We start from the raw sequence: 22,771 nt of genomic DNA, 5'->3' as shown, positions 1-22,771 counted from the left end.
ATTCTCATTTTTTTCAGGTCTGGGTCCTATGTGAAAGTTTCTTTGATCCTTCCAGGTAGATTTAGTTTTATTTTGTCTATCCATCCATCATCCATCCATCCTCCCCCATCCATCCCTTTATCTCTTGACTTGTTCCAGAAAGATTTCTGGCCTTCTGGGTAGACTTAGTGGCTGCCTCCTTTGTGATTCCACAGCACTTCATCAAACAGGTGAGCACCACCACACCTGATTGCTTGTGTTTGTTCATGTGTCTGTTGGTCCACCAGCCTGGGAGCTCCCTGGGGGCAAGAGTGGTCTCTTTCTTTCTGTTCTTGGCATTGCCCAGCAGATTCTGCTTCCTGTCCACCTTATCCTGACTCTTCTTTTGCACAAAATTTGGTCTGTTCCTCAAAGAGAGAAATTTCATTGTCTGGAATGACTTTGTGTTGAAATTAAGAGGTTTTTGGTTTTGTTTTTGTCTTTTTGGTGTCAAGAGAGACACTTCCAAAAAGCTGCTGTGAGATGGGAGAACTGAACTGGAGGTACTGCTATGAAGTGGTTTCATTTGCTTTTCCCAGGACCAGGGGCTGATGCTGGAACTGTAGAGAATTCTGGACATTTTAGGGACCCTGCACTAGCCTTAGCAGCCTGGGTTGGGTAAATCTTTGCTCAAAACTAGTGGCTCATGGTGGGATGCTTGGGCATGAGCCAGTTCTGGATGGGGATGGACTGAACATCAGTCAGTTTTTTTCTCAGTTATGTTGTGGTAACAGATACACTATAGCATGCCCCAAATAGGGGCTCTACAATAACAAGTTTACTTTTCGCCCACATTATATTTTGTCTGTGGTGGCTGTGGGTTGACTGTGGCTCTGTTCCATGCATCCTTTTTATTCCAGTATCCTTGTGAAGGAGCTGTCCCTACTTGGGACATGACATACTCAGTACAAAGAGAAAAAAAGAGAAAGGGCCGAACCACGCAATAGCTCTTCACTCACATTCCACTGGCCAAAGCAGGACAACAGCTGAGTCTAATGTAAACTCTTCCCATGGGGGGCATTGGAAGCCAATCAGGAGCAAGAACACAACTTATTGCAGGTCAGAACCATCCTGGGGGCTCAAGCCAGCTCCCTTCCAGGGAGCTGTCTTATTTCAGAGTCCAAGTCTAAAAGTCACCTCTTCTAGGAAGCCCCCCGGGATTGACCCTCCAAGTCAGGATTGGTGCTCTTCCTCTGTGCCCCCGTGCCCTTTTGATTTTCTCATTCCATACCAATCATGCTGTGTGTGATGTCTGTTAATGTGTGTGAATCTCCAGGCAGCAGCCGGCTCCTGAGAGCTGATAGCATGCATCTCTTCCTAGCTCCATGGTCCGGGACATCATGTGGGCAACTTGAACTTGGCCAGGTTGGAGTATTTACACCACAGAAAGTAATAAATGCTACAAATAAGGACTATTTTCCTCCCGCAGAGGCAGCAAACACTTGGCATCAGTCACTGCCCTGGAGTACGGACAACGTGAGGGCCAGGTGTGCCGTGCTCACCTCTGCCTTCCTATAGGGTCTGGCGGGGCATCGGCTCTTCCACAAAGGCTGACTAACGGCCTGAGTGAGTGGGGGAATGAATGGGTGCGTGTTTGGGTAGTGGGATAGAGCAGTGAATGAATGCACGTCTAGCTGGATTGGAGTTCCCGTCTGTGTCTCTCTGCTCTTCCCCTGGGATCTCCTCTTCCTCCCTGTGCTCATTGCCCCAGGGGAGGTATGTGACAGGCAGAACACAGAAGGCCTGCAAGCCTTCCTGGCCTTTGTTCTCCAAGTCTCTGAGCTTGTGGAATTGAGAGAGTTTACAGATGAAGTAAAGGGGAGAAGAGGGATCAACAGAGTATCTTGAAGAAACATAAAGGGGAGTCGAGGAGAAGCACAGCCAGGCCTGTATGTCCTAAGCGGCTTTGCTGGGAGGTGATAAGAGCCTCAGCCAGGACACAGTGCCCTGGAGGTGGCAGAGGGTGGCCAGACATGCAGGGTCATGTCGCGGGGGGGGGCCTCAGATGCAATCAGTGTGGGCCAATGCCTTGCCCCCACCCCGCAGCTTGACATCATGTGATCCCTGAAAGGTGGACTGACCCCAGAAACATGGGGTAAGAAATTAGGTTATAGGAAACAAAGCAAGTGACGTTTCTTGCCCCCTTTACTCCCATGCTGGTTCCCGAGATTGACACCTGAGGTTTATACTTGGCACTCACCAATGATTTAGATCAGAGGTGGGCAGGTGTTTTGTGTGGAGGGCCATATAGTAAATAATCTCAGCTCTGCCGGCCATACAGTCTCCTTCACAACTGTTTAACTCTGCCATTGCAGGGAGAAAGCAAGCACAGACATACGTAAATGAACAACGTGCTGTGTTCCACTAAAACTTCATTTATGGACACAAATTTGAATTTCATATAATTTTCATGTGTCTTAAAATATTCTTCTTTTGATTTTTTCCCCAACCATTAAAAAATGTAAAAGAGGGCGCACGTGACCGGCCCGCGCCAACTCGCGCATGCGCCGCTCTAGTGTTAGACCCGGCCGTCGCTCCCTCCCTTTTCGGTCCCTGCTCCCGGTGGCCCTGAGGGGCCCCCAAGAGTACGGTCCCCAAGAGTACGAGGCGCGGGGGCAGCAGGTCTGCGAGTGGGAGTGTCGCTGCAGCGCACATGCAGCAAGAATCGGGAGGAGGCGGAGACAGCGAGGATGGGCCCAGGAGCAATGGCGTCCAAAGAGGAACAAGCAGTAAAAAATCTCTACGTGGAAAATGCCAACCAGCAGAATGAAAACACTGATGAAAAGGGGCAAGATGCTAATAAAGGAGAGCCTTTCGCCCTCCCTTTGGAAGCTGGTGAATATTGTGTACCTAGAGGAAATCGTAGGAGGTTCCGTGTTAGGCAGCCCATCCTGCAGTATAGATGGGACATGACTCAGAGGCTTGAAGAGCCACAGGCAAGGATGAGAGAAGAGAATATGGAAAGGGTTGGGGAGGAGGTGAGGCAGCTGCTGGAAAAGCTGAGGGAAAAGCAGTTGAGTCATAGTCTGCAGGCAGTTAGCACTGACCCCCCCTCACCGTGACCATCATGATGAGTTTTGCCTTATGCCTTGAATCCTGATGTTTTCCCTAAAGTTAGTAGGGAGACACACCTGCTCCCTAAACGTACATGTTTGTGACGTACCTTTGTTGTAAACCTGTAAACAGGTGTTACCTGTTTCTTGTGGGTCTCCTGTTACCAGCTTCTAATTGAATGTTGTGTTTCTGACCCAATCTGTAAGTTTCTGTCAGCAGGAGAGTTTTACCTATTGCATGGAGAGATGTTCTTTATGTATTGTGAAGTTAATAAAGCAGTTTAAAAAAGCAAAAAAAAAAAATGTAAAAGACAATCTCTACTCACAGGCGGTGCCGGCTTTGGCCCGTGGGCTGTAGTGTGCTGCCTCTGACCCAGGTGATTGCGTGTGGGGAAGAGCTAGTCCATCAGCAAGTCGGTAGGGTAAACACACCTGGGCAGGGGGGCAGAGAGCACACTTGCCTGGGGGGACACAGCATGAACCTGTCTGGAGGGGGGACGCCCCTTCCTCTCTCCCTCTGCACCCCCCTCCCCTCAGCCCTGCTCTGGCTCCCCGGGCCCTTGTGCATTCTGCAGTTGTCCATGGCGCTTGCCTGCAGGAAGCTGGGCCCTCCGTGGGCGGGTGGCCGGGCAGCTGGACTCAGCAAGGCGGGCGGGCAGGCCATGTTCAGTCTCCGGGAAATGAGTGTGGACACGGCTTGGGCCCCGTGGGGCGGCCCACCCTGGTCTGCCCGGATCAGGTTCCCGGCGGCGTCTGAGCACTGTAAACACGGCGGCTGGACAGGCCATCTCTCCTGAGGCCCACTGAAGGCGGCCCTGCCCAGGGGGAAAGCAGGATTGGGGCTGACAATTTGACATAAACCACGGGGCAGTGTCCGGCTGCTGGGGAAGCCTCGAGAACGCCCCCCGCCAATGCTCCCACGCTCGCTCTCGAGGCAGCTGCTCCCAATTACCTGCTCCTGTGGAGCCAGGGTCTTTGGAATGGGGAGGCTCCCAAGAGATCCCCTAGCTACCCCTCCAGGTAGAGGTAGGGAAACTGAGGCCCAGAGAGGAGCAGACACATGCTTAAGGCCAGGCAGGGGCTAGAGGCTTGGTCACTAGCTTCCCAAGACAGGGCTCTGGATCCCTCTCAGGGTGACTTAGAGAAGAAAGTCTCCTGGGGGGCATCTGGGACCCTGTCCCTTAGCCTTCAGCTGCCCCCTGAGGGGAGGGAGGTTCCTTTGGACCCATCCAGAGCACTGGAGTGGGAGTCAGGGACCTGATCATCAAGCCCAGCACTGACCCCTGAGGTTTAGAATGCTCACTTCCAGCTGAGGAAACAGACTAGGAGTGGTGAAATGACTTGCCCAAGGTCACCCAGCTAGTCAAAGGGAGAACCACAGTTCAAACCCTGGCCTGTCAGATTTCTAAGTCTGTGCTCTTCATCGAGACACCTTGTTTCAGTCCCAGCCCTGGACTTGTGGGGCCCCAGGCAGGTCCGTGCCCCCTGGGCCGCTGTGGGTGGTCTCCAAGGGCTCTCCAAACTCTTGGGACGCTGAGCTTGCTGCCCATCTGAGGATACCTCGGCTGTGGCTGAGCTGGTGGTCTGGATGCGCTTATGCAAACCCCCACCCCTCACCTAGTCCCCCTGACGTCGTGGGAATCTCATGCCTTGGGGCAGGTCCTCCTGCCCAGGACCAGGTAGACTGAAGCAGGGCAGGTCTCAGTTCCCTTTCCCGTCTTGCCCCAGGTCCAGTGACTGCCAAGGCACCTCTGTCACACACAGGCAAAGCAGACACATGGGCAGGTGTGCTCCATGCATTTACATGCATAGGGGAGTGGACATGGCGAGTACAGGTGATGAACACCTACTGTGTGTCAGGCTGGTAAATGCTTAACCCATGCCGTTTCTCGTGCGTCTTGTAGTCGGGCAGCTGTTCCCGTGGGAACCCACCCGTGGTAGATGCAGGCATGCGCATGCTGACCTGAGTGTGTGATCAGGTGCACGGACACTCGCACGCACGCACCAACACTCATAGCCGCTTGACGTGCACACCAGCTCTTGTGTCCAGGTATGAGGACACACCTCCCACATGTGCGTCCTCTCTCATACTTTTCCACGGGCAGCTCTGGCCGGCGTGCCACCACCTGGACTTGGGATTAACAGTCTTCTCCGGGGTCTTTTACCCTCTTGTTCTTGACATATTTCAAAGTTCTATTCAGAGTTAGATCTGAGCGTGGGGAGCTGGGAGCCCTGAGAGTGGAAAAACAGGCGATTTGGAAAATTCCTGTCAGTTTTGGGTTCCGTTCCAAAACACCCATGGGAGCCACAGTGGTGTCTGCCGACCTCCAGCCTTGGGCGGGCCCACTGCCGCGGGGCAGGTCTGCCGCCTCCCCTGGCCCGGCCCAGCCTGTTCTCTGACACCAAGCCCACCACACCTGGTTGCCTCTTCCCCATTGAGGGGTCCTGCTGGAGAGCCCCGTGCACGCTCAGCTCCCTCCTTCCTGGACCAGGCCACCCCAGATGTGCATGCCCTACTGTAGGCTGAGGGTAACAGCAGTGGACGCCGAGTACAAGCTGACTGCTCTAAGTGTTTAACACATATTACTTTATTTTCACAACAAACCTATGCAGTATGAACTACGGCTATATCCATCTTCCTGACAAAAAAACTGAGGCACAGAGAGATTAAGCAACTGGCCCTAAGTCACACAGCCAGAAAGTGGAAGAGCCAGGATTCACATTCCAGTGATCTGGCTCCAGAGTCACCGTCTTATTCACTCCACTGTGCTGCCTCTTGGGACACAAGGCAGGTTAACCTGGAGAGGTGTCAGGACCTCAGAACCTTAGGGAAGGCCAGGAGGAGAGGACTTGTACCTTTCGTGGGTCTACTGTGTGCCAGGCCCTGTGCTGGGAGTGCCCACTGGCCTCCCTGGCACCAGATTCCACCCCACAAGCTATCCTTGACACTGCAGTTGGAGGATCCTTCCTAAAGCGCAAATGGGCCCTGCGGGCTCAGCCCCTCTGGATGGTGCAGTCTCCTTCAGGGTCCTGAAGGGTTCCCATGGCAGGGCTGCGAGTGAGAACTCCGTGCTGACAGTCCTCTGAGTTCCTGCAACAGCCGTGGCAGCAGCCCCAGGAGCAGACGCATCTTTGTCTCCAACCCTGCCTGCCTGCCCTCCCGCCTGCCATCCACATGGTGGAAATGCCGAGGAACAAGGGCCTTCCTGTCTTCCCCTCTTTCCCCCTTTTCTAAAAATAAGCTGGAACCTTCCCCTCATCTGCCCCCAATTTTCTCCTGCTTGACCCCAACGACCCTACACCCTCAGATGAGGCCACATGTGTGCCCACTGCTGGACAGATGGGCCGACCCCGCGGTGCAGATGGTGGGAGCGGGGAGCCCGCCCTGGCCTCTGCCCCAGCCCAGTTGGCCCCTCCAGCTATGCCCAGAACAAAGCACTGAGCCAGCCCCTGGTCTGCGGGCGGAGTAAGGGAGAACCAGTTTATAACAGGAAGCTCCGCCCGGGTTTTGTGAGCTGTCATGATGATAATAATCATCACCCACATTTGTATACATTAAGCACCTTCACATCCGTTATCTCCTTTAGTGCATGCAACAAGTCCTTGCGAGTGGTCTCATTGTTAATACTTAGATTGAACAGATGAGGAAACGAGAGAGGTTAATTTACTTCCCTAAGGTTGCACAGCTGGGAAAGAGCAGGGTCAGGATTCAAGTCCAGATCCTCAGATTTAAAATTCTGCCCCTTGACACTCTCCCTCCTGCTTGCTGACGTCTGTACCAGGTAGTAGTTCTGGTGCTTTGTGCCCAAGGATCTTCATGTTTTTCTTTTAGCTGTTATTTATTGAGGGTCTTTGTGTGTGCTGGGCATTGTGTTTGGAACTGCACCATAACTGGGGAGGAAGGAATCTTTTAAAAAAAATTTTTATTGATGACACGCATGATTTTATAGAATGCCCACACTAACCCCGTGATACAGGTCACACCATCACTATTTTAAAGGGATGGAAATTGAAGCACAGAGAGGGAAATAAAAACCCAAGACGACACAGCTAGTAAATGGCAGAGCCAAGGGTTCAAGCCTGAGAATGCAATCTCTAAAGCCCTTGCCTGTAACCACCGTGCTCTACAGTGTGAGGAAGGAATTACTGAACGTATTTTGAGGAGGAGACTCAGAGATGTAACTCAGCTTGCCAAGGCCATTCTGCAGTAAGAGCTGGCATCGGGGTTTGGATTGAAGGCTGCCTGATCCCAAAGTTTTTCTTCCTCAAAACAGTTCACGGTGGTTGGTATCATGTGCTTCATTTTAATTAATTAATTCAGCAGTATCTTCTGAGTATCTGCTCTGTGCCAAGCACAGAGATACAGGGGTGAACAAGACACACAGGTCCTGCCCTCGTCGGCTTCTTGATCTAGTGGGAAACAGACGTGAAAATGGCCATTGTGGCTCAGGGTGATAAACCATTATTAGCCATAATAGCTAGCTTTGCACGGTGTTTATAGCTCACTGAGGGCCCCAAATAGAAATCTGGCCATTTCCAGGTCTGCTGAAAATGGTCTAATGGCTTCCCCGTTTCTGTAGCATCACATCTGAGCCTGGGATTCAAGGCCCCTGTGATGTGGTGGAGCCCACCTCTGCATCCCAGTCCCTGGCTAGCCCCCTGCCCCACTTTGTGCTCCAGCACTAGCAGCTGCTAGAAGTTCCTCCCACACAAGGGTGTTTCTCACCTCCATGGCTTCATCACGTGGAATCTCTGCCTGCAGTGCCTTTCCCGCTCCCAGCTTTCTCCTGGTTAACTCTTATCCTGCAAAACTCAGCTCAGATGGTACCGCCTCCCCAGGCTGGGTGGGAAGGAGTTTCCTGTTATTGGAGGTGTCTGAGCCAAGGATGGAAGATCAGGGCAGGGCGACAAATCACTTAACCTCTATGGGCCTCAGTTTCCTTTTCTGTAAAATGGGCCCAAGAATAAGCCTAACTATAGGAGAATAAAAGCCTTTCTAGGGGGAAGCACAGTAGCCTGTGAGGGCTAAGAGGAGGAGTATAAGCAGCCTGTGGGGTCAGGAAAGCTTCCTGGAGGACTTCATATCAAGGGGGAGGCACAGTGATATTTTTATTAATAGCGAATACTTACGTGGTGCATCCTTTGTGCAGGGTGCTGCTCCAGGCCCTTTGCAGGTGTAAGGTCATTGAATCCTTGTGACGGCTCCATGAGGCAGGCCCTGTCATTATCCCCATTTTACACATTAAGAGATTGAGGCACAGAGAGATTAGGCAACTTGCTTGGGGTCACGCAGCTAAGAAGGGGCAAAGCCTGGATTCTACCCCAGGCACTTGGCTTCAGCGTCCACACTCAAACCACCTTGTCATTGTGAGGAGAGGAAGAGCAATAGGAGCGGAGGGTGGGTCCACTTAAACTCTGGGGCAAGCATCAGTGTACCCAGTAGCACAAAGTAGAATGGGTGCCTTCATCCCTCCACGCTCCAGTGAACAGGCCATGCCCTCCGGACCCTCACAGGCCAGGGAACTCTTGCTCCGACTCCACTCACCCCCGGGCAGGGAAGGCCTCTCTGTGTGGGGCCCACCCAGGCACCTCCTGCTCTGCCTGGGCAATGGGGCCTCGTCTGGGGGGCAGTGGTTGTGCTTGCACCACCTCGTGCTGATAACTGCCCATCGCAGGCAGAAGACACATTCTTCTCCTTATTTCGCAGGCGAAGGAATTGAGGCCCAGAGAGAGAGTAAAGGACGGGGCAGTGTCCAAAAGGGCGACTTGAAGCTGAGATTCTGGACTCGAAGGCCAGAGCATCTCCTTAGCAACGGGGATACCCATCATTGCCATTTCCGGGCACTGCTATGTGGTGAGCATCGGATGGGAAAACCTTTGTCAAAATCTCGTGCTAGGTGTGCCCGTGACACCTGTTCAGTACCTGGACACTCCCTTTCCTTCCCTCAGGAAATGAATGAACGAATGAGTGAATAAGCGTAGAAGTCACCTAGAAATGGGGCAGTTGGGGGGTGGAAGCTTTCATGCTGCTGTGGACACTTCCTCCTCTGCCCCACTTGCTGACCTGGGCAGCTGAGAGCTGGTGGTGTCTGCTCAGCCCTGCCTGCTCTCCTCGCTGCCTCAGGGCTCAGAGCCCAGCGTGTTTATTCTTATTCATCTGACACCCCATCCCCCTATCCCCAACCTCCCAGCTTCCACGCTGATGTGGGGGTCTGGGAGTCAATGGGGTTGTTCTTCGGACCTGGCCCTTGGACTCACTTCTGTTTGGAAGCCAGGGGGCACTGCTCAGTCTGTGAAGAGCCATGAAAAAAGTGACTCCCTTCCCTCCCCTCCCATTTGTAGGGGCTTTTCCTGCTTTCACAACACTTTTCCTACCTGTGACCTACGGAGACGTTCACAGCCCATTTTACCCGAGAAAAAGGCCAAGACAAATGAAATGACTTGCTCAAGATCAGGAGCCAGAACTCAGGACCTTTACCACAAAATCATGATGGTTCCCTGCCTCCCTCTCCCTCTCCCTCCCTCCTCCCTCTTCCTTTTCTTTCTTCTTTACACAAATATTTATGTGGAGGAGGAGGGGAATGGGAGAAGAGAATAAGTGGGCATGATGGAGTGGACATACTGGATAGGAGTCAGGAGCCTTGAATTCTGGTCTTGGATTTGTCACTGCTTTACTATGTCACCTTAAACAAGTCGCTTTCCCTCTCTCAGTCTCAGGTGTTTATGTTAATAACCTGGGGCAAGAGGCTGTCACTTCCATCCTTATACTTGGGAGGCTTGTGGTAAGAATAAATTGAACGAAGCAATACTTTGTTCTCACATCTGCTCACTCACCTGACTATCCAACATCCATCCATCTATCCATCATCCTTCCTTCCTTCTATCCATCCTTCCACTCATTTATCCATTCATCCATCCATCCATCCTCCATCCACTCCCCCATTCACCATCCCTCCCACCCATCCACCCATCCATTCATCCTTTGCGTCCCTGCTGTGTGCCATGCACAAGAGAGAGCCCATACTATTTATGGCCTGGTTCAACTGCCATATTCTACAGGTCCCTTCCCTTGTGGAAACAGACTGCCCATCTCTATTTCTTCCTGGACGATGTCGGTCCCTTTTGTCACGAGTCCTTAACTAGACAGGGAGGTCCTGAAAAGTGATGACGACAGCTGATCCATCTGAGCGTCCTCAGCATTATCCAGCCCTCAGCCTCAGTGATTGCTCTCTGAGTTCACAGCTGTTGAGCCCAACTCAAATCGTAATTCATCCTCAGCTTTCTGGGATAGTTTGAACCAGAGGAAAGAGCCTGCATGGCAGATATTTGCCTCTGATACCTTCTTCCCTTTGGGATCTTAATCTTTTTCTCACCCCCTCTTGAGAGATCCAGAGAGATTGCATCCAACCCAGGATTACACAGCAGGCATGGGGTGGTGGGCGTGGGGGTGGGCGGGATGGGGGAGGGGGAAGGGATGAAGGAGGGGGATTGGGGGAGAGGAGGATGGAGGGGCAGCCTCGAAACAGAAGTCTGATCTTCTCACGCCAGTTACTGATCCACATGGTCTCACTCACTGGGGAGCTGCCCATGGAGACCTGCCACCTGGGCCGTCAGCTCTGAATCACTGACCTCCCTGTCCATCTTTTCCTCCCCCAACCTGCCCAGCCAGCCCAGCTAGCCCTGCTGTACCAAGGCCCATCGGCTGTGCTGGCCAGACACTGGGGTTGGGTGGGGATTGGACGGTGGGGAGCTTGTTATTTTCCTGCTCAGGCCTACTCCAGAGTCACCAGACCTCTGCTGGCTGGCTGGGCTGGCCCATTCTTTCCTGGTTCTGGCCCGCTGTGGCAGTCCCCAGCGCCCCTCTGAGTGACAGGGGTCAGGCATCTCCCCATTGCCTGCAACCTGTCACTGGAAGCTGTGAACTGGCCGCACAGCCTCTCTGGGCCCGGGGGCCAGGTCCCCGCAAGGAGAGTGTCCTTGATGGGCGGGCTGTCAGCAGAGGTGGTCTCATTCCTCCCGCTCCGCCCCACTCCCTCCCTAAGAGTCTCATTAGCTCTCAGCCACATTGGAAGAATTAGCGGTGTCTGGTAGAGGGAGGTGGCTGGTTCTCATGGCGGGAGCTGTGGTTGAGTCCTGACATGTTGGCACTGCATGTGCGCTGGCCATGGGCAGTGGGCCCTGGCTGTGCGGATGCTGTCCCGGGGAATCTGTGTGTACAGCCTGCCCAGAAAGCCTTCTTCCCCGATTGGCCTCATAGACTTTTTGGACCATGGAGAAGCCTCCAGTATTTTTCTTAGAAATATGTTTTTCCTTTTTTTTTTTTTTTTCTTTTTGCGGTATGCGGGCCTCTCACTGTTGTGGCCTCTCCCGTTGCGGAGCACAGGCTCCGGACGCGCAGGCCCAGAGGCCATGGCTCACGGGCCCAGCCGCTCCGCGGCATATGGGATCCTCCCAGACCGGGGCACGAACCCGTATTCCCTGCATCGGCAGGCGGACTCTCAACCACTGCGCCACCAGGGAGGCCCTATGTTTTTCCTTTTTATAAATTTACTTACCAATTTATAAAAAGTCTGCCCTCGGGCTTTCTCTAGTTGCAGCGAGTGGGGCTACTCTTCGTTGCAGTGCATGGGCTTCTCATTGCGGTGGCTTCTCTTGTTGCGGAGCACGGGCTCTAAGTGTGAGAGCTTCAGTAGTTATGGCGCGTGGGCTCAGTAGTTGTGGCTCACGGGCTCTAGGGCACAGGCTCAGTAGTTGTGGTGCATGGGCTTAGCTGCTCTGAGGCATGTGGGATCTTCCTGGATCAGGGCTCGAACCCGTGTCCCCTGCATTGGCAGGTGGATTCTTTTTTTTTTTTTTTTTTTAGTTTCTGCTTTATAACAAAGTGAATCAGTCGTACATATACATCTGTTCCCACGTGGCAGGTGGATTCTTAACCACTGTGCCACCAGGGAAGTCCCTCCGGTATTTTTCTTTTTTGCATTTGTTGTAGATTCTGCTCATTGCATGTGGAAAAGCTCCACTTATTCTTGGGTCTTAGTTTGACATTCTCTGTGTGACCTTGGAGGAGCCCTTTCCTCTTCAGGTTTCCATTTGCTTGTGGGGTTGCTATGGTCCTCAAAGCCATTGAGTTGACTGCCTGGGACGCAGGTCTTCATATTTATGAAGGGCCTCATGTCTGCTTTCTTTAACCTGCACAACTATCCTCATAGGTGCTATTCTCACACCCATTTTACAGATAAGGAGACAGAGACCCAGAGAGATTAAGGGACACGCTGGAAGTCACGTAGCTAGGAAGTGGTGGGGCTGAGACTGAAACCAGTTCTGTAGTATTACAAAGCCCGTGATCTTTCACCTTCTCTGTGCCCTTCCAGAAGTCCAGTGTTCTGCAGTTCTGGAATGCCTGCTGTATACCTGATCCTGTGGGGCTGTGGGTAGGTGGGGGCCGAGGTTCCTGCCCTCATTGAACTGGGGAGCTGAGGTCCGGGGAATAGTTAGTGGTCCAGGCAGATGGGGCTGCAGGAGTGGGCACAGCCTGGGTCCCTAAGGACTGCACTGCCAGGGAGGGGGGCTTCAGACAAGGACAAGACAAGGGACAGTGCTGAGGGCGACAGTGATCATGTCGATGCTCCTCTACCTGCAAAGCTCCAGGAACAAACTTGCCTCCTCCCTCCCCTTTTTGTCATAATTCAACAAGACCTATGCCCCTCTCTTTATGTCATTAAGAAGTAATAATAGCTAAAAATGTCCAGGATGCCAGCTCCCTTCTGCATCCTGTGTGAAGCCTTTTACATGCATGTTGTCATTGAAATCTTACAACCACGATGTGGACGAGGTCCTCTTATTATCTACGATATAGAGATGAGGGGATGGACTTGGTGGGGTGCAGGCCCTGGCTCGAGGTCTTATAGCTACAGGTGGCTGAGCAGGGATTTGATTCCGGGTCTGTGTGGGACTGTGTTACTCTCTCGGCCCCAGGCCACCACCTGGGGAAGCAGGAAGAGCAGAAGCCTCCAGCTCAGCTCAGGTGGGAAGCAATTAGATGGGCTTCGTGGGGCCTGGGAGGACCCGGGCCACGACATCAGCACGTGTCCGCACCTCTCTGTGGTTCTCAGTCAGCTTCTCTGTCCAGTAGGCTAGTTTCTGGAGGTTCCTGGGAGGCGTGGAAGGGCTTTGGGGTATCTAGAGTCTGGCCCCACGAGAGAGCGAGGCAGGCAATTCTGGGTCCGGCCCATCAGGAAAAGCAGAACTGTTCCAGTCTGGGCGGGGCCTGCACCCTTTGGTGGCATCGGAGCATCCAGTGCTCACCTCGCAAAGCGCCAGGCCCGGAACTGGCGACACATGGATTTGATTGCTTGGGAAATCTGCTTGGGGGGCCTAGGGTAGGGAAGCAGGGGTGGAACAGCTGATCGGCCTAAAAATAGCATAGCCTGGAATTCCAAGGGGCTCAAGGGTGCCCCATTCCAAATTTGGAAGTGGCCCAGAATGTTCTTTGTAGCAGGCGCCCTACATGGGTGGCTTTTCAGCACTGTGGTAGCAGCACTGGGGCAGGGGAGATCAGAGTCTGGTCCTGGCGTGGCCTTTCGCTGGCTGAGCAACCTGGGCAGAGCAGGCCCTCACCTTCTTGGGACTCCTACTGCTCCTCTGCCTTGGCTGCCTGATAATTCCTGCCTGGCTATCTGGCAAGCTGGTTAGAAGGATGCATTTGGACAAATGTAAACTGTCAAGTGCTGCATACGTGTCTGCGGTTACTGCCAAAAGGGAGGGGACCCTGGGAGTGCTGATTTCATGCTAGTCGCTGGGTGTCAGACAAGCCTAAGCTCTCTGTGATGAGGTTCACAGCTTCCAATGCCTCCCTCTGGCTCCCTGCCTCTTCACGTAGATGTTCCTTGTTGCTTCTTCATAGAAAATGCTTCCTTTGAATGAACTAAAATCAGAACAGCCCAACCATCAAATGAGCTGTATTGAGAGGTAGTGAGCTTTCTGCCACTGGAGGTATGCAAGACAGAGCCGGACAACACCTGGCAGGGAAATCATCTATGACTTAGACTAGATGCTACTGAACTTTGTCTGACCCTCAGAGTCTGTCCATCTGTCCATAGAAGCTACACTCCACCTGCTCCCTCTGCCACAGGAGTGCCTTGTCCAGATCTGAGGCAGACACTCTATCCCCGATCCCTCTGCACTGCTCCACACTAAACTCGGCACTCTCACTGCCCCTCAGGACTCAGGGTCCAGTCCTTGCCACACCTGGGCTTCCTCTTCTGGGCATGTTCTAGTGCTCTGGTCATGTTATCCCCCAGGGCCTCAGTTTCCCCACCTGCCAAATGGAGATGCTAATGTTTGGCACTCCAGTTTCGCGGGGCTGAGCAGGGACAAGATGATGTCAATTCACAGGCACCTCAGACACCACAAAGTCCGATTCCCCTTCAGTGACTCTCCTTCTCTGGAGAGGGCAGGCTGGGGTCTTGGGAGAGGAGACCTGCTCGAGGCCACAGGTGAGACAGCACAGCAGAGCCAGCTCTTGAATCTTGTTCCTCGGTGTCCAGTGCTGTCCCTGGAGCACACTCAAGCACCGAATGGGTCAGATATCACCATTATGAAGCCGAGTTTGAGTCTTGCCACTAACTGGCTGTGAGGCTTGGGGCAAACCACGCCCCTTCTGTGCTTTAGTTTCCTGTCAGTGCATTATAATGTCACCTTACAGAGTTGCTGAGGGGATTGCACGTGATCACATGGGGAGGGGGCCAGACTCTAAGGCCCAGGCTGTGGGAAGCGGCACAGGACAGCTGGCTGGAAGTTCTCCAGCCCTCAGAGATGGGAAGTGGAAGGGCCTGGGGAGTCAGCAAGGCTTCTTGGAGAGAGGAGGGAACAGTGCCTGCAGCAGGCCTCCTTGTCGAATTCCCACTCATCCTGCAGGTCTTAGCTCAAAAGGGCCTCTTCCAGAAGTCCTCTTTGAGCCACGAGCAGAGCTGGCTCCCAGGCTCCCTTGCACTTTGTGATGCCTGCTGACAGAAGAGCTTCTTGCGACTGTGTTGGAGACAAACAGACTTGGGTTGGAACGCCTTACTAGCTGTACGACCTTGCCTTTGTTTTCTCAGCTGTGAAATGGGCACTGACAGAGTCAGCCTCATAGATTGCTGTGAGAATAAAGTGTTTGGTTTAACACTGAGGATGTGCACAACAAAGGGTGGCCATTGTGACGATGACGATGATGATGACATTCGTTCATTCATTCATTTGTTCAGAAACCCTGGACACACCCTTCTCTGAGCTCCAGCTGGGCACTAGAAATACGGCAGAGGATCAAACAGTCCCTGACTCCTGGGAGCTCAGAATCTAGGTGAACAACCTGCAAATCCACCGTTCCACACCCAGTCCAGTGCAAGTTGCAGTGGCTCATCTAAGACCCAGAGGAAACACAGAAGGAGCCCCCCGGGCTGCCAGCAGGAGTCAGGGAAGGCTTCACAGAGAAGGAAGCATTTGAGCTGAGAGTTGAGGGATGAGTTGACGTTGGTCAGGTGGGCAAGCTGGAGAAAGGCTGCCCAGGCCCAGGACACAGCATGTGCCACAGCCCAGAGGTGGGAGAGGTGATGGGGACCCCTAGGCAGATTGTAGTGTCCAGAGCATAGAGTGAAACCCTGGGCCCAAGGCAGAACCAAAGTCTGGGGACCATCTCCTCACTCAGTTGGCCATAGAGAGTCATGGCCACAAGGACCTTCCAGGAGGGGCAGGTTTTGACTGATGATGATGCTGCTGAAGATGGTGTGACAGTGATTTGATGCTGCAGGTGGCACTGTTCAGGCCCTGCTCCCCAAAGACTGCTGCTTGCAATGGGCTGGCACGTACTCCCTCAGGTCCCGGGGTATACAGGCACTGGGAAGTGATGCCGCTCAGTGCTCTAGGTCAGCGAGAATGAGCTCTACAATCAAGGATGCCCCATCCCTGCATTCCAGCCTGGAAGGGCCCTGAGGTTGCTGAGCTCCCCACCACGGTGCTGTATCTACCTCTGTGTCCCCTGTGCCTAGCACAAGGTGGCCCCGAGTAGGTATTCACAAATGTCATAAAATCGGCTCCCCTCATGGCCATTCAGATGGAGACAGGGACCCACAGAGAAGGACAGGGTCACACAGCGAGACAAAGTGTCCCTTGCTGGCCTGGACCAACTGGCCTTCTCTGTTCCACCCACCCAGTCAGTCCTGTTCCCTTCCAGCCCCATGCTCAGTGTCCTGCCCGGGAAGAGCCTGGGCAGGCTAGGCTGGCGGTCACTCCGCCCTCCCCAGGATCTGAGCCCTAAACCTGAGGACTGCCCGAGGGCAGGCGGCAACCTTCCGAGGACTCCCTGAAGCCATCCTTGTCTTCTTGACGAAAGGCATCTGGGGCCCGCCAGCCCCTCCTCCGCCCAAGTGGGAAACACAATACGCCGATAATGATCTAATATTTATACAACGCCTTTCTACCAGATGCATCCCAACAAAGTTTACAAGCTGTTCCTGCTGATGGCGCAATGTATTCCAGATCCTCTCCCCGGCCCCAGCCCGCCCCCACCCTCCTGCTGCTCTCATCCTTGGGTCCCAAAGGCTAGCAGAGACTCCCGGCATCCACCTGAGGGATGGAGAGCCCAGGTGGTTGGAGGGACTGCCACTCCCACACGGTCTCTGGGCACTGCCCTGTGGGGAGATAATCTGTGCCCAGGACCGGGGGGGAAAAAAAGCCGTCCAGAGGAAGGCAGGGCCGCACTTGGGTTTTGAAGTTTGGCCAAAACTCACAGCACCCCGCCAGCCTCTCCCTACCCCTCCACAGCCTCAGGCCCGCAGGAGGGACCAGGGAGGGCCCGGCTGCCCGGCGCGAATGCGCCTCCTCAGTCACTTCCTCCGAGGCGGCTCCATGAATGAGGACTTGTGTTCATTCCCTCCCATAAATTGCCCCTGGTCACCAGGGCCATGTTCTGTGTCAGAGTCCCTGACCACCGGCCTTGGACAAAACCTGCTTTGTGAAGTCCGGGTGGAAGACAAACAAATGATTATGACCTTCATTTATCCCCTCCCCCACCTTCTTTTCTTGGCCTGGAGTTAAGACCTTTTTTCTCTGTCAACAATCTTGACTTTGTTCCCTGAGAAGGAAACAGCTCCGGGAGGGACTTGCAGAGAGGCTGCTTGCAAGAAAACCGTTTGGGAGGAGGGTGAAAAAAGACAGAGGGTACAGGAAATGGCAGACATTTTTTGTTGAATTAAACCATTAGGAGTGACCCCCAAACCAGAGCAAGGCAGAGGGAACAACTGGATACATTTAGGTCAGGACAAGCCGCCAAGTGAGGAGCTGAAACCAATTACCATAAATGAATGTTTCTCTTTTATTCACGACCACCGTGCCTGTTCCCAGGATGCTCTTGGGCGTCTTATAAAAACAGATGAACTCTCTGGTTTTGTTCGGGGAGTTAATTAGCTAATGCAACTGTTGGGCAATTTATCAAACATTAGCACATGCTGCGATTAATGACCAAGAGAAGTCGTCACTGGCTGGTCCAAAGCCACAGAGGCTGCCCAGACTTCAGGGCTCAGGGTTGGGTCTTCTCCTTGGTGGGGCCATTTACTTGGGATGTTGGTGCCCTAGAATTAACAGCCACCCCCTCAAAACCTGCCCCTCCTGGAAGGTCCTTGTGGCCATGACTCTCTATGGCCAACTGAGTGAGGAGATGGTCCCCAGACTTTGGTTCTGTCTTGGGCCCAGGCTTTCACCTCTATGCTCTGGACACCACAATCTGCCTAGGGGTCCCCATCACCTCTCCCACCTCTGGGCTGTGGCACATGCTGTGTCCTGGGCCTGGGCAGCCTTTCTCCAGCTTGCCCACCTGACCAACGTCAACTCATCCCTCAACTCTCAGCTCAAATGCTTCCTTCTCTGTGAAGCCTTCCCTGACTCCTGCTGGCAGCCCGGGGGGCTCCTTCTGTGTTTCCTCTGGGTCTTAGATGAGCCACTGCAACTTGCACTGGACTGGGTGTGGAACGGTGGATTTGCAGGTTGTTCACCTAGATTCTGAGCTCCCAGGAGTCAGGGACTGTTTGATCTTCTGCTGTGTCTCTAGTGTCTAGCTGGAGCTCAGAGAAGGGTGTGTCCAGGGTTTTTGAACAAATGAGTGATGAGTGAATCCATGTACAGCAGTGCCCTCCTGTGACTCCTATGGTCTTAGGCTGTCCCTCTGTCCACAAAAGGAAAGGGATCTTGGTTCTCCCAGAGTAGGCTTTTCTCCACTGTGGAGTTGCAGAAAACTGGCATCCAGCTAAGAGCCACACAGAGGATCACACAGAGAGGAGGAAGACCTGGGTTGTGGCCTGGTGCAACTACTTTCGCTCCGCAGGCCTCAGTCTTCTCATCTGTGAAATGGGCTAATTGACCCATCTCTGAAGCTTCTCGAGAGACAAGCTGCAGAGGAGTACATGGCCTGGGGGGCGGTCCCAATACAAAAGGGAAGGGAAGGCAGGAAACTGAATTGAAGCTGCCCTACTGCTTGCCCTGAATAACTCTGACTTGAGGAAAGAAGTGGTTCAGCTTCTTTACAGACTTTTGGCTAAAAAGACCCTCTGTGTGTGGGGTGGGGGAAAAGAGCTGATCTTCAGAATCAGGAGGAGCTGGGTCCAGTCCTGCTTAGCTGTGTCTTTGCTGTGTGACCTCGGGCGATTCACACCATCTCTTGGAGCCTTGGTTTTGGTTCTGAAAAATGGGACAATAATGCTTCACACCCTGGGGCGTGTCAATGTCTGACAAGTAGTGAGTCTGGCCCCTGGCCCAGAGCAGGGCCTCACTACGTATAGTAGCTTCTCTTATAGTCATTAATTACATTAACAAATGCCACTGGTGGGTGAAGAAGCGTGGAAGGAGCAGCCCTCAATCCGTTGTCTTCTCCGTTTCTTTCTTGCCGGCAGGGTCTCATTGTTGCAGAATTAACATTTTTCCTTTCTGCTAATTCCACTCAGTGTTGCAGAATTAACATTTTTCCTTTCTGCTAATTCCACTAAAATGTGTTTCCAACCTAGCAGCTACCCTGTCCCTGGCCGGCTGGGGCTGACATCTGCCAGAAAAGCAGACCACCTTCTCGGATTTTCCGTTTGCAGCTGGGAGGGCGGGCTGGCAGAGCAAATTACAAAGCAGGCTCCGGCTCCAGCTCCTGCTCGGGCGGGGCAGGCCCCTCGTGTGGTGGGCGAGGCCCTGCCAGGAGCTGGCTGGAGATGGGCCTGGAGCAGCAGACGCCCACATGTCTGGGCAAACAGGAGTCCCCATGTGTCCGTGGGCCAAGAAGGAGAGCAGGGAAGGATGCAGGCAAGGGACCGAGGGTCTTCCTGGCTGCAAGGAAGGATTCAGGTAGGAGTCCTCTCTCTGGGACTTCACGCAGGTTGTTTTGCCTTTTTCAGACTCAGTTTCCTCTCTCTGTAAAATGGGAACACATATAGGTCCACCGTCCCTTATCTGACATGCTTGGGTCCAGATCTGGTTTGGAGTTTGGAATTTTTCAGAGTTTTAGAAAGTGCTGTTGTGTACATTATGCTTTGTTAAACACCCCCAGCAGGGTAAGGAGAGCAGCCTGTAAGCAAACAGGTGATGATTTCTGCAGTGAAATGCATGGATTTAAGTAGAATTAATAAAGACCATAAATAGCTTCATGTAGGTTCAGCTCGGGTTTTTTGACGCCAAATGTATTTCTGCCAATTTAAGGAAGAGTTCTCCTTTTTCAGAGCTTCTTGGATTTCAGAGTCATGGATAAAAGACTGTTGCACCTGTCACGTCTGTGGGATAGGGTTGTAAAGACGGCACGAGGTAGTGAAGGTAAGGAAGCTCGTGGACTTTCAGGAAATGGGAGGTCTTGGTTCCCCTGGACCAGTGGTTCTCAACCTTGGCTACATATTGGAACCACCTGGGGGGCTTTAAAACCACTGATGCTCAGACCCCACCCCAGGCAGCTTTAAATCCAATCCTATGGGCCGGTAGCCCTGGCAGAATATACCTTGGGTGATTGCTTTTTGGTAACAGCTTTATTGAGATATAATTCATGTATCAAATAATCCACTCACTTACGGGATACCATTCAGTTCTTTTTAGTGTATTCACAGAGTGATGTAACCATCACCACAATCTATTTCAGAACACCTCACCCATTCCCACAGTCCTAAACAACCATGAATCTAATTTCTGTCTCTATAGATTGCTTATTCTGGACATTTCATATGCATGGAGTCATATAATATGTGGTCCTTTGTATCTGCCTTCTTTCACTTCGCATAAAGTTTTCAAGGTTCATCTATGTTGTAGCATGTATCAGTACTTCATTACTTTTTATGGGCAAATAATATTCCACTGAAAAGATATACCACATTTTATCTATTCATCTGTTGATGTATATTTGATGTAATACTGCTATGAATATTCATGTATAAGTTTTTGTGTGGACATATGTTTTCATTTTTCTTGGATCTATACCTAGGAGTGGATTTGTTGGGTCAAATGATAACCCTATGTTTAAATTTTTGAAGAAATGCCAGACTGCTTTCCATAGTGGCTCCACTATTTTGTATTCCTACCTGCAGTATATGAGGGTTCTGATTTTTCCACATCCTTGTTAACACTTGTTAGTATCTGACTTTTTGATTGTGGACATGGTATTGGGTATGAAGTGGTATCTTATTATGGTTTTGATTTGCATTTCCCTGTTGACTAATGATGTTGAATGTCTTTTTAAGTGCTTGTTGGCCATTTGTATATGTTATTAGGAGAAATGTCTTTTTTTTTTTTTTTTTTTTGCGGTACACGGGCCTCTCACTGTTGTGGCCTCTCCCATTGTGGAGCACAGGCTCTGGACGTGCAGGCTCAGCGGCCATGGCTCACGGGCCCAGCCACTCTGCGGCATGTGGGATCTTCCTGGACCGGGGCACGAACCCGTGTCCCCTGCATCGGCAGGCGGACTCTCAACCACTGCGCCACCAGGGAAGCCCAGGAGAAATGTCTTTTCAGATCCTTCATTCCTTTTAAAATAGCTTATTTATTTTTGAGTTTCAAGTGTTTGTTTGTTTGTTTGGCCACGCCATGTGGCTTATGAGATCTAAGTTCCTTGACCAGGGATTGAACCCGGGTGGGCCATGGCTGAAAGCACAGAGTCCTAACCACCGGACCGCCAGGGGATTCCCTCAAGTGTTCTTTATGTGTTCTAGATCCAAGTGCCTTATCAATTATATGATTTTCAAATATTTTCTCCCATTCTGTGGGTTGTCTTTTCACTTTTGTTGGTGTCCTTTGAAGCACAAAAGTTTTATATTTTGATGACATCTTTTATTTTTTCTTTTGTTGCTTGTACTTTTGGTTTCATATCTGAGAAACCACTGACAAGTTTTTTCACCACTGACAAATCCAAGGTCATGAAGATTTTACCTTATGTTTTCTTCTAAGAGTTTTACGGTTTTGGCTTTTATGTTTAGGTCTTTCATCCAATTTGAGTTAATTTTTGTATATGATGTGAAGTAAGGATCCAACTACATTCTTTTGCAAGTGGCTATTCAAACTGTCCCTTCTTGAATAATGCATATAGAGTTTGAGAGCCGCTGCTCTGGAATGTAAACCCCAGGAAGGCAGAGCTGATGCTTGCTATATCCTTGGCACTGACCACAGACATATAGGAATGAATAAATGGATGAATTCATGAATGGTTGGATGGATGAGTAATGTCTATACTCCCAAGATTCCAACAAGGGCAGATGTGTCATGAGTCAGAGACTGTCAGGTCAGGCTAAGTGTTGACGGAGACCAACCTCTCCCCTGGGGAGAGCCCCCTCTTGGTAAGGCAGGGCTTGTCTTAGCATTTTTTTTTTTTTTTTTGCGATATGCAGGCCTCTCACTGTTGTGGCCTCTCCCGTTGCGGAGCACAGGCTCCGGACGTTCAGGCTCAGCGGCCCTGGCTCACGGGCCCAGCTGCTCCGCAGCATGTGGGATCTTCCCGGACCGGGGCACGAACCCGTGTCCCCTGCATCGGCAGGCGGACTCTCAACCGCTGCGCCACCAGGGAAGCCCTCTTAGCATCTTTTGACATAGCTGTGGTGTTGGGGAGCACTCTCCCTACGGAGCTGGTCCCTGGGAAGTGGTCTCATTGACCTGAAGGAAAGTTCTTCCTCACACAGAGCTGAAACTTGCCTCCTTGTAGCTCCCTCTCTGTCCCCAGCCCCAGATCTGCCCTCTGGGACCCCACCTGGTGCTTCAGTCTCATCTGCTCTGGGCCAGCCCTAGAGATTGTGGGGTGATGAGGATGGCTGCAGCTTCCTCTCCTGCTGGCTCAGCAGCATCCACTCCCCACGGGATGGGTTTCCAGCCCCTCACATCCCAGCTGCTTCCTCTGCAACCATCCCAGTTATCTCTGTTCTGCCAAGGGGCAGGCCAGGACAGGACACAGTCCATCAACTGGGATCTAACCAACCAGCGCAAAGGAAAGCCAGTCCAGTCCCTCCTTCTTTTGCACCCTTGACCTCTGTTAATTTAGTCTGGGCTCACATTAGCTCTTTTTAGTCAGCCCCGACACATTGCTGACTCAGATAATTATTTACATTGTAATATAGTATATCTTGTTATTTATTAACAAACAATAGGTTCGTTTTATCAATAGTAGAATATATTAATGATGATGAGTATCATCTACTGAATGTTTGCTGTGTGCCAGTATTATGCTT

The 22,771-nt window shown here is 52.0% G+C and overlaps 1 protein-coding gene across 1 annotated transcript; it reads left to right on the top strand.

The window, feature by feature from the left end:
• Window positions 1-2,531: 2,531 nt before the first annotated feature.
• Window positions 2,532-3,080, top strand: LOC308613132 (protein BEX1-like; the record flags this gene model as incomplete). Its single annotated transcript, XM_081226138.1, has 1 exon — window positions 2,532-3,080. The coding sequence occupies exon 1, from the start codon at window positions 2,709-2,711 to the stop codon at window positions 3,078-3,080; it is 372 nt and encodes a 123-aa protein (XP_081082264.1). The 5' UTR covers window positions 2,532-2,708.
• Window positions 3,081-22,771: the final 19,691 nt, after the last annotated feature.

Source organism: Mesoplodon bidens (assembly GCF_964165515.1).
Source record: "Mesoplodon bidens genome assembly, chromosome: 2".
Lineage (NCBI taxonomy): Eukaryota > Metazoa > Chordata > Mammalia > Artiodactyla > Ziphiidae > Mesoplodon > Mesoplodon bidens.
Note: the sequence above shows the minus strand (reverse complement) of the source record. Positions and strands in the feature narration are given on the sequence as shown.